At 31.9% G+C, this 11,569-nt stretch overlaps 1 protein-coding gene across 1 annotated transcript; it reads right to left on the bottom strand.

Moving 5' to 3' along the window:
* Positions 1-245: 245 nt before the first annotated feature.
* On the bottom strand, positions 246-3,069 carry LOC107611298 (UPSTREAM OF FLC protein (DUF966)). The gene is made up of 6 exons (XM_016313244.3): positions 2,919-3,069; positions 2,739-2,808; positions 2,316-2,428; positions 996-1,701; positions 581-679; positions 246-411 (listed from the first exon to the last, which is right to left on the bottom strand). The coding sequence occupies exons 1-6, from the start codon at positions 3,043-3,045 to the stop codon at positions 246-248; spliced, it is 1,281 nt and encodes a 426-aa protein (XP_016168730.1). The 5' UTR covers positions 3,046-3,069.
* Between the last annotated feature and the right edge of the window lie 8,500 nt (positions 3,070-11,569).

Genomic DNA, 11,569 nt, shown 5'->3' with positions numbered 1-11,569 from the left:
TTTATATAATTTTGTCTTATATACGGAGTCGTTATATTATATACCTCTTTGCTATATAAAGATGGTATAGACCCAAGTAGGCCTCACATTCGAAGCAGGCGTTGACTTGAACTTGCAGAGAAACACAAGAATATCTAATAGGATGAGCTCTTTCATAAGGTGGAAGAGATCAAGTGATAGCTACATCTAAACATAAAAGCCAAATGCTAAGTTGGTTCTAGAGGGTGAAAGGGATTTTCATCTTTCTAATTAGTCAAAAGGTAATTTGTATGATTGGAAGTTGATGATCTATGAAGCTGTGTCTTGTCAGCAAGTGCTGCTGTTGCAGTGGATGTTCCCAATGCTTTGATTCCTTTACAAGACTTCATGTGTTTGTACATTTTCTCTGGTTTGAACGGCTTCCCACATAGCCTGCATCATCAAGTTCTATTTACGGTCTCAGCATTTTACTATAAAATTTAAAATTCAATAAAGTATTTTTGTTTACCAATAGTGTCAATTACTCTATTTGAATTCTATTCTCTGGTAACATTGTTCAATTTGCTAAGAACTGAAACAGGTGATATGTTTAGTCACTTACGAGCAAATTGGTTCACCAAGTGGTTTGTGATGAGTTTGATTTAAGAAGTCACCCAGCTTTCTCCTGCTTCTGTTTGTTTCCTCTCCATCAAAACTTTTTCTGTAGCAAAGGGGGAAAAATTAATTATTTCTTTTTTAATGATCAAAGATTCGGGACTTATTAACACCTATCAATAATTTTGTTAATGTGATAATAAAAGATGACGAATAAATTTTTTAGTTTAGTTGTTATGCATGGCCAGTAACAGTATAAAATGATTTAACGTTATCATTCAATTGTAAGCATGCATTGGTTTGATTTTTGTGAAAGTTAGTTTTTTATTTTTACTTTTATTTTTTACAATAACAACAGTACATCAAAATTAAATTCATAATTTAGAAATTAAAATATTCATCTTGCTGATTAAATAACTCACCTGGCCCCATGTTGGTTTTCTTGTTGATCATTATTCCAAGAAGTTCTAAAACACCTGGCTGATCCTCCAAATTTGTCTCCTTTACAAATCTGTGCTTTATTTTCTGGTAAGTTAGTCATAGACTCATTTGAATCAATTTTCTTAGCATCTTCCATCCTTATTAGAGCTGCATCATTTGTATCCACTGTCCCACAAGAAATCCAGTTCCGGAATGCCATCGAAACTCGGTTCGAACTATTCCTAAGCTTGCTAAAGGAGGATTGCGACGACGAAGAGGAGGAGGTAGAAAAAGAAGAATCAGGTGTATCAGTTTTGTTCTGTTCTTCTTTGTTACCAATACTCTTACTCAGAAGTTTGTGGTACAAAGAAGGCAATACACAATTCTCCGGTTTCTCGTGTTCTTTCTCAATGCTGCATTCTTTGTTGCTTCTCACCAAAGGCTTTTCCTTCTCTTCTTCTGCCTTGCAAGATTCGTATCCGTCCGTCGTCACGGATGACCTCTCGGAGCTAAACACCAAGGAGTCCTGACTGATCTCCGATACTTTCAAAGGAGTATTCATTTTGGACTCCGTGTCTCGTCCAATAATTCTAGATTCTTCTTCTATTAGAGATGGCTGCTGTTTTCCCTCTGTAACATGTACTTGCGGAGATTTTATCTCCGCAAGTACATGACCATTTTTTATCTTTCCATCAGGGGAAAAATTTTCTGCAAAATTGAGGAAAAGTTAGAAAAGGGCTGTATGATCTGCACATGTTCCATGGATAGAAATTATGGGTGGCCATACTCGGACAAATCCGGAAATTTCAACTTAGGGAGTGACTTTAAAGCCATTATTCCATGGTTTTTTAACGTAACATTTTTTATTTAAAATATGCATATAGATAACAAGTTTGGTTTGAATTATAAACAACCATTTGATTATATAAACACAGCTCAGTCACTTTAATATATGGCAAAATATGATTCATTGTTAATCCTTTTTTGGGAGTGTGTTTAAACACGGTCAATGTAGACATGATACAAGATAGGATTACTTAGCAAGCGTTTGATTAATGATGTAGCCGACCTTACCTAATGGGATAAGACTTTATTATTCTTATTTATTGTTTTTTGTTGATTATTGGGGTGCGACAGACTCTGAAATCGCATTAACATGAATAATTTACAAACAAATATGATAACAAAGTCCTATCCTACTAAGCGAGGCTGTCTATATGGACAAAACTAAGTTATTGTATTTTCGATCTCCTTCATCCAAATGTTAAGATGAATAATATAAATAAATGTGGCAAAAAAGTTGATTATGTTGAAGTACATACCAAATGGGGTTGGATGGATTTGTGATCCTTTGAGGACGTATTCATTGTCAGAAATGGGAGTTATGAGGTCGTCATCCAACAAGTCCTGCCACACATACCCGCTTTTGTACCTCCTGCCATTCAATTATTATTGTTAGTTACAAATTCATTTCATAAACACACATTATTCAAGTCTCTTCACATTATTAAAATTTTGGTACATTTTTTGTTCAATATAGTTAGTTATAAATTATATTTAGATACATTATGAATGTATCAATTTTAACCTCCCATAAAAGGAGATGAATATCACCTAAACAAATAGAGAGGGATTGTGATGAATTCCATTAAATTGATGATGACATTAGTGTGAACAAAAATGGAAGGAAAGGAAAAAGGAAGAACTGAAGGGTATGTAAGTAATTATGTGTGATAAGCACCAACCTCTTGTAGGACCAAGAAAATGCTTCTGGCAAGTCTTTTCCTCTCAATTCCCCAAGCCACCTCTTAACATCTTTTTCAATAAATACAGATTTAAGGCAGTGTGATTATTTGAAATTAATTAGAATCAAATAATAAAAGAAGAAATCATAAAACTAAAGGAAGGAACATAAATAATGATACCTCTGAGATAAACACCATTACGAGCAAGATGAAGAACACGAATGAGATGAGGATGATCTGCACGACCACCTATGTTACTAAGAAAGTAAATTATGTGAAGCCTTCTCACTTCACCTTTCGCTTCCATTATTATTATGCCTTCCTTTCTTGCTTTGTTGCTCTTGTTCTTGTTGTTGTTCCCTTTGCTGCAATAAACACCACCACCACCACCAAATTATTCTTTCTTTTGAGGCACAAACACAAACACCTATTGTTTAATCAACCTATCTAATCTAATGTGTCTGCCATAATATATTATGCCCCAACATATAAATATATATGTGACATCGTATAACACAAAAACAAGATATCTTTGTCTCTCTCACTCTATGCCGGCCTGCTACAAAAGGAACATATATCACCACACCATGTATGTTCTTTCATATGAGATAATATGAAAAGAGAAAGAAAAAAAATATATTATAATAGTTATCATATAATATAAGGTCTATGTGGAAAATGAAATCATGCAGGCCTGCTAGCTACATGGCTATACAAAACAAGGAGTGCTACTTGTCTAATATATTTTATTAATTGAATTAGAGAACAAATAAATTAAATTAAATAACTTTCTCGCAAAACATAAACAAATGAATTAAAAAGAATTATGAGAATTGAGAAGCATCGAGAGAAGAGAATAATACCAAGAGAATGCAGTTACGCTTTTTTCCCTTCTTTTTAGCAGAGAATGCAGTGAGTGAGAGAGAATTGACCAGGTTATGGTTATTGCAAGCTATATATGGTATGTGGTAGCTAGTACTAATATTTTGAGTGGAAAATGAAAATAGATTCAGGGATCATCAGATTTCTCGGATTTTAATGGATTTAATAATAATAATAATAAAATGTGTAGTAGCTAGCTTTTTGACTCCCCATCATTATTCCCCAAAAAGTCCATTTCTGTTTCTTCTTGTTTACCTTCCTTTAATTATGTCAAGTTTTCTAAAACAATATTATTTTTTATTTCACTCTATAATCATTCTCCCTCGTAATAATAATAATATAATTACTCAATAGTCAAAAAAGAAATATAATTAGTCAATAACTCCCTAATAAGGTATCAAATCCAATTAAGAATAAATTAAAGACGCATTTATGCGGTCAAAAGATCTATAATCTGAAAAAAAAAAAAACTATCAAATTAGTTATTTATATAAAAAATAAAATAATATATAAAAAAAACTCAAGAACTAATAATTTTATTTTATATTGGACAATATTTTTAGTCGGCAGTCCCAATATTTTTAATCCATCAACCCAACAAAAATATTTTTAGCCAATACTTTTTATATTGTTGGCTAACTATTGATTAAAAAAAATAATAAATTCTGCTGACGTACTAACATTACTTATAATACATGTATTTATACATAAATACATAATAATAAATTTGGTGATTGATTTTTGGAGTGCATGTAGCATTTTATTCAAGTATGATAGGAAGAAAAAGAAATAAAAAATAAAAAAAATATCCGTGTCACATATAAAATAAAAACTTATCAAATCATTCACTTTATAAAATATATATTAAAATATAAAATATATATTAAAAATAAATTAAATAACATATATAATTATACACAAATATATTATAACTGATTTAATAACTAATTTTTTATGTGTACATAATATTTTGATTAAAAAATATCAGTTGGAGTGTTTTAGGTTACATTTAGCTAGTTATGTTCACTGGCTTATATACATAGTATAAAACAAAAACATATTTGGTTATACTGAAATAGAGACTATCAGAGACAAGACATGATTAAAATTAAAATTGTCTTAGGTTTGATTTGGCAAAATTTTAAAAAGGTATTTGTGTTTTTCAAAAATACAAACATTTTGTTTTATTTTTGGTAATTTAAAAAAAAAAACTGTGCTTGTTGAATGCTTTTGTTGTTATATTTCAAAATAAATATTAAATTTCTTAAAACAGCTATATGCTTAATGATCCGTATCTTCCTGCATATGTGTACTAAAATCTCTCTTAGAATAACAGGTTATCAAATTTTTGGGTTTTTTGGGTTTTTCGAAAGGAAAAAGGATCTTATTTGAATCTCTACGCTTGATTATGTAATGCTAGTGACTATTGATTTGATGCTTTCAGCAACATACCATTTTTAATTTGGTTGTCATGCATATCTTCCTTGGTAAAAGAAATTAAAAGAAAAAATGTCAAATGACAACAACCACTAAATGAAACAAATTAAAAATATATTTAATTTTTCCAAAACTTAAATGTTTAGTCAAACGAAATAGATGTTTGAAATACATGTTTAATAGAAATAAAGCATATTGATTTATTAATAGATCATGCTCAATAACAAAAAGCAAAATATGTCTCTATGTATATTTTAATTTTTTAACATATATAAAATATATGTAAACATGTAATTGATTTTGTATTTAGAGTTAAAGTGGACCAATCCAATTAACACGGATAGACCTACAATGGATAAAATTTGAAATAATAAATACAATTACTTTCCACGTCCAAAAAGAAAAAGAATATGATAATTCTTTTCTTTAGTGTACATAACAAAATTAGCATGATAAATGAGTTTGTTCAACACTTAAAAAATTTAAAAAATATAATATAAAAAGCATAAAGATTTCCCCGTAAAATGAAAAAGTGAAGGACAAAAAAAGAGAAGATATACTTTTAAAAATAAAAAAATTCTAGGACGCCTGTAATTTTTAATATTTTAGCTAGTATTTAGTCAATATAAATATGAAATTATTTTTAATAAATAAATTTTATTAATTAATATTTATAAATTTTAATAAATATAAGTACAAATTATATTAATTCATGCGTATAAATTATAATAAATATAGGAACAAATGATGTGCTTCTTATGTATAAATTACAAACTCTTATAAATATAATATAAATTATTATTAACTAAATATTATCTCAAAAAAATAATATTTATTGAACATATAATATTATTATTTAAAAATATGTCACTTGGTTCAGTTTACAAGTTACAAGTTATATGGCTTGAACCCGTTTAACTTGCCGAATAAAATTGATCCACACTCTTGGGTTAAAATTTTACCAGATGATAGTTGACCTATTATATAGAGACCAAAAAAAAAAAAAAGACATAATTCGCCTATAGTTTTCCCGTTCCGAATCTCTTCTTAACTTATTTGATTATTTTTCAGTGAGCAATGCTAGAAACCAAAAGGGTATTAGTAAAAAATCAGTCAAAATATCTTTGGTGAATTTAAAATTTATACGAATTAATATATATGAATGTTTCTTCTGTTAAGTATCAGAATGTTTCTTTTTCATACTAAATGGATGTTCTTTTATATATTTTTCAATTTTTTTTGTATTGCAAATATGAATGTGTCCATTTCTTTAAAAATTTTATATTTTTTTTAAATTTTATAAATAGTTAATTATTTTTGCTAAAATATAATTGGATATTTCTTTTGTTAAGTATTAGGATGTTTTTTTTCATATTAAATGAATGTTTTTTTTTATAATTTTCGATAAAACCGTCCTCGAGTATTGCTTCCACGGCCTACCAAGGTACGTTTTCACAACACCAACGCGAGGGGCCAAATCGTCAGCGGGTCGAATCTTTGCGTTGTGTATGGAGATTCCGGTATTTTGGTTGGGATCGGTTCTGCCTTGTGCGGTAATTGAGTTGAATTGGCCAGTCATAGGGAGGCGGGAGAAGATGTTGCAATTTTGGAAGACTACGGCGGCGTTACCGAAAATAAAATCAATGGTGCCATAAATGTGGCCGTCGCTGTAGAATTGACGCATGGAATGGGCGTAGAGTGTGTCTTGGTAGCCCTCGAAGCTGCACATGTAGAAGGCTGATAAGTCGGCTCCGCTTCTAACGGTAACTGCTTGGTGCTTGCTTGGCCCTGCTTTGTTTCGGAATGTTATGTTCACTGCTACAAAATAGAAGCGGAAGCCATCGGAAGAGTGGATTGCGGTGGGAAGACGGAGAGAGCTTGATGGTGAAAGAGAGAGAGGTTTGTGTGTGTAATTGTTAGAGGTGGGGTAGATTAATGTGAGAGAGAAGGAAAATGTTTTTATAGGTTTCAATTAGGTTTAGTTAATGAATTTTAAATTTTTTAAATTTTAAATTTAAAAAATTTAAAATTAATTATTAATATAAATTAATGTGATTTTGTTTAGTTTTTAGTTAGTAACCTCTTAGTTCCAAATACTTTTCCTTCTCCACTTGATCTACTCTTATTAGTGGTCATATATAATAAGTTTCTAATTCATGACCTCTTAATTAGTATTTTCTTCAACTTAGCGATCGTTCAAAAATTTAGTATCAAGAGCATAGTTGGCCAGGTCTTCCTCCCTGAGTCAAACTCATAAAATTATGTAATTCACTTATAATCACTCTTATCTGCCTAATGTTAGAATATATTATAATTTATTAATTTTTATTAAAATTATTTAGTATACTTGAATATTTATTATAAGATATTATATTTTTATTATTTTAATTATTTTAATATTTATTAATATTATATTATTTTATACAAGTTGAATACAGATACTTTTTTTTTTCACTACTCTCTTATTTTTCTAACGCATAATATTGTTTATATTTGTTGATAGATGTTGACACCTATTTATTTTTTGCTGACATTGAGGATGTCAAAATAAATAAAAAGAAAAAATCAACTCAACACATAACCACGTTGACTTGATTGACAAAATATAGATGACAAGAAGAACATACAATAAGTGGGTACTGATTACTGAATATAATATATTATAGGATTAAATGAAAAAAAAATTCAAATTGTGATTTTGGCCAGCAAAGTTTCAATTTTTTTTTCAGGATATATAATCATATAAAAGGAGGATGAGGAGAAATTATTATTCGCGAAAGAAAAAATGCAAACATAATGGTCCAAAAAACAAAAACATATATATTCTTAAGCATTGACCTTTTCATGATGTCGAGATTCTTCTTTCTTTCTTGTGTGTGGCATTTCAGTGATTCCGTTGCAATTGAATCCATAACAAGCAAGTTTTGTATTCTCCCTTTTGTTCTTCTTCAACATCACTATGCCATTCTCATCATACATGAAAATATGGAATTATAAAGAAGCTAGTTGAAGTAACACAACCCGAAAGCAATTATTGTCCAAAATTATTAGTTAATTAATTCGAAATTGTCGCCCTCAATGAATAAGGAATGTAAAGATTCTACTCATAATAACGCAAATGATATCTTTATCATGATGCTTTATACTGCAAATAATTATTCCAATTATGCACGTGATAGAATATGATACTGTGATAAAGAAAATAAAATAGAAATACTAAAATTTATTTTTTATGTATTATGTTAGGATATAATATACAAAATGTTAATATAATGTTTAATATTATGTTTGAATATATATGGATAAGATTAAAATATTATGCAAAATAATTAAAATAGACATATCTCTCATACTTTCTTTTTCTTCTTTTTGTCTTTCACTCCTTCTTTGTCGCCTAACTTTTTTTCAGTTGCACGGTAGACAAATGATACTTGCTAATTTTTTTATTTGTTTGTCTGTGTAAATTGATAGATTTAATAGGGGTTGAATTTGGTCTTTTTACCCCAATTGAAAGAAAAACACAATAAAAGAAGAAAAACACAGGAATTTGGTCTTTTTACTGAAAGAGCCTAGCAGCGAAAACGACACAAATGTCCAACACAAGAATAATATGGAAGCACTCACAACACAATATGGCAGCAACTACTACCCCACCGACCAGAATGAAGAACAAGATGAGAGGAACACGCAGTTCAACATCTCCACATCAAAGAAAGCATGGAAGAGTGAGGAGTTTATAAGATAAGAGACCCATTAACTTACTACCTTAAGGTTTTGAGTTGGATGTGGTGTCATCTCATCTTATGTTCTCTCACTCTTCCATGCTTTCTTTGATGTGGGACTAATTTCATACATTCCTCACACTTGTAACATTAACAATCTCCCCCCCTCAAGTGTGAGCCTCCACATCAAGCACCAACTCCCCCTCTTTCTAGCTCCTCCACCATGAGTATTCGTCCATCACACCGCCGCAAAACACCGCGGGACACGCCGCCCGGACCACCTTTGCCGGGAAGACTTTCGATGCTTCACCTTGAATACCCCTTAAAATTACCAGACCGAGTAACCATCGGCTCTCATACCACTGTCTTGGAGCTTGCTTCAACCCATAAAGACTCTTCTTAAATTTGCACACAAAATATTCCTTTTCTTTAACAACAAAATCCTCCGGTTGCTCCATGTAGATCTCTTTATCCAAATCACCATGAAAAAAAGCTATCTTCACATCCATTTGCTTAATCTCCAGATCAAGAGAAGCTGCTAATCCAAGCACACCACGAATGGATGACATCCTCACAACAGGAGAAAAGATCTCCTCATAATCAACACCTTTTCTCTGGCTAAAGCCTCTAACAACCAATCTAGCTTTATACCGAGGCTTAGAATTGTGTTCTTCATTCTTGATTCTGAATACCCATTTGTTCTTCAAAATTCGCATACCCTTCGGTAGCTTCACCAACTCATAGGTATCATTCTCAAGTAAGGACTTCATTTCTTCTTACATAGCTTCAAGCCATTGAGCTTTGCTTTCATCTTCAACAGCTCTCCAAAGCATTCAGGTTCTCCCCCATCAGTCAATAAAACAAACTCATGTGGAGAATACCTTGACGAAGGCTTCCCCTCTCTTGTAGACCTTCTAAGTGCATTTGCAGGAATTTCCAAAGCTGGTTCTTCATCTTGATCATCATCACCAACTTCATCAAGTATCGGATCAACTGTTCCATCTTCACATGCACTTGTATCATCTCATTATTTTGAGCTTCAACTCTACCATCTTTTACCATAGGCAGAGAGAGAGTAATATCCAAGTCAGAAAAATCACTACTAGGCTGAACCATTGACTTTTCTGCATTATCAACATCCTTCAATGTTTGGTCTTCAACAAAGACAACATCTCTACTTTGAATCATCTTCTTGCGAACAGGATCATAAAACCTGTAACCAAACTCATCCATGCCATAGCCAATAAAAATACACTGCCCAGTCTTTACATCAAGTTTGGAGCTCTCATCTTTAGGAATATGAACAAAGGCTTTACATCCAAAGACTCTTAAATGATCATAAGAAACATCTTTACCTGACCATACCTTCTCTGGCACTTCAAATTGCAAAGGAACATATAGTATCCAGTTCAAGACATGAACAACAGTGCTCAAAACTTCACCCAAAAGGATTTTGCCAATCCAGACTGTGACAATAAGCACCTAACTCTTTCAGCCAATGTTCTATTCATCCTTTCAGCTAAGCCATTCAACTGAGGAGTCTTTGGAGGAGTCTTCTGATGCTTATACCATGCTCTTTACAACAAGGATCAAATGGACCTAAGTACTCACCACCATTGTCAGTACGAATGCATTCCAACTTCTTCCCAGTTTCTCTTTCAACAGAAGCTTGAAATTGCTTAGACACATTCAAAACTTGATCTTTAGTCTTCAAAGTGTAAACCCATAATTTTCTAGAATGATCATCAATAAAGGTTACAAAATAAATAAACCCTCCAAGTGTTCTTGTCTTCACTGGCCCACATACATTATTAGAATGCACCAAGTCAAGTATCTCTGGCTTTCTTGAAGGTAGATGACTTTTGAAAGAAACCCTGTTTTGTTTCCCAGCAAAGCAATGGTTGCACTTTTGTAAAGCAACCTTATTACAACCAGATAAAACATTTTTCTTGGATAACATATTCATACATTTCTCACTCATATGACATAATCTCTTATGCAATAAATCAGTTTCATCAACAAACTCAGCAGCATTAACAACATCTTTCACAATCTTTACTTGAGTTAAAAAAGAGTAGAGTATCGTGTACCTCTATCAACAACCATGGAACTCTTGGTGAGCTTCCAACTATCACGAGAGACTGAGCTATCCAAGTCTTCATCACACAACTTACCAACAGAAAGTAAGTTCAACCGAATATCTGGAACATGCTTCACGTGTTTCAAAATCAACTTGGTACCGTTGGAGATTTCTAAGCAAACTTGTCCAACACCGGCACATTTTGCAACACCTTGATGAGCCATTTTCACATCACCAAAATCACCAGGAGTATAAGATGTAACATGAATAGAAGTACCACTATCAATCACCCAACTAGTACTATTATCAACAAGGTTAACAGATTCAAACTCCTCAACAAGAAGAAAATCACCATGAGTTACATTAACCTTGTCTTTCTTGCTACCATCATCTTTACTTGTGCTCTTATCTTTACTTGCCTTGGCTTTCTCCTTCTTTAACTGCCAACAAAATTTTTTCACATGTCCCTTTTAACCACAATGATGACACTCAATATTTTTGTACTTTCCTCGAGACTTGCTTCTGCTTTGATCTCTACTTTTAGGACCTCGACTTTTGTTTCTCCCCCTAGACTCAGAAACAAGAACATCTGAATGTGTAGTCGATATACCTTGTAACTTTCTTCTCATTTCTTCATTCAAAACACTGCTCTTGGCAAGATCCATAGAGATTACACCATCAGGAGCAGAATTAGACAATGACATTCTGAG

The sequence above is a fragment of the Arachis ipaensis genome, chromosome B8, assembly GCF_059453495.1.
Source record: "Arachis ipaensis isolate K30076 ecotype BB chromosome B8, ASM5945349v1, whole genome shotgun sequence".
NCBI classification, from domain to species: Eukaryota; Viridiplantae; Streptophyta; class Magnoliopsida; order Fabales; family Fabaceae; genus Arachis; species Arachis ipaensis.
The sequence above is the reverse complement of the archived record's forward strand: the minus strand, read 5'-3'. Positions and strand labels throughout refer to the sequence as shown.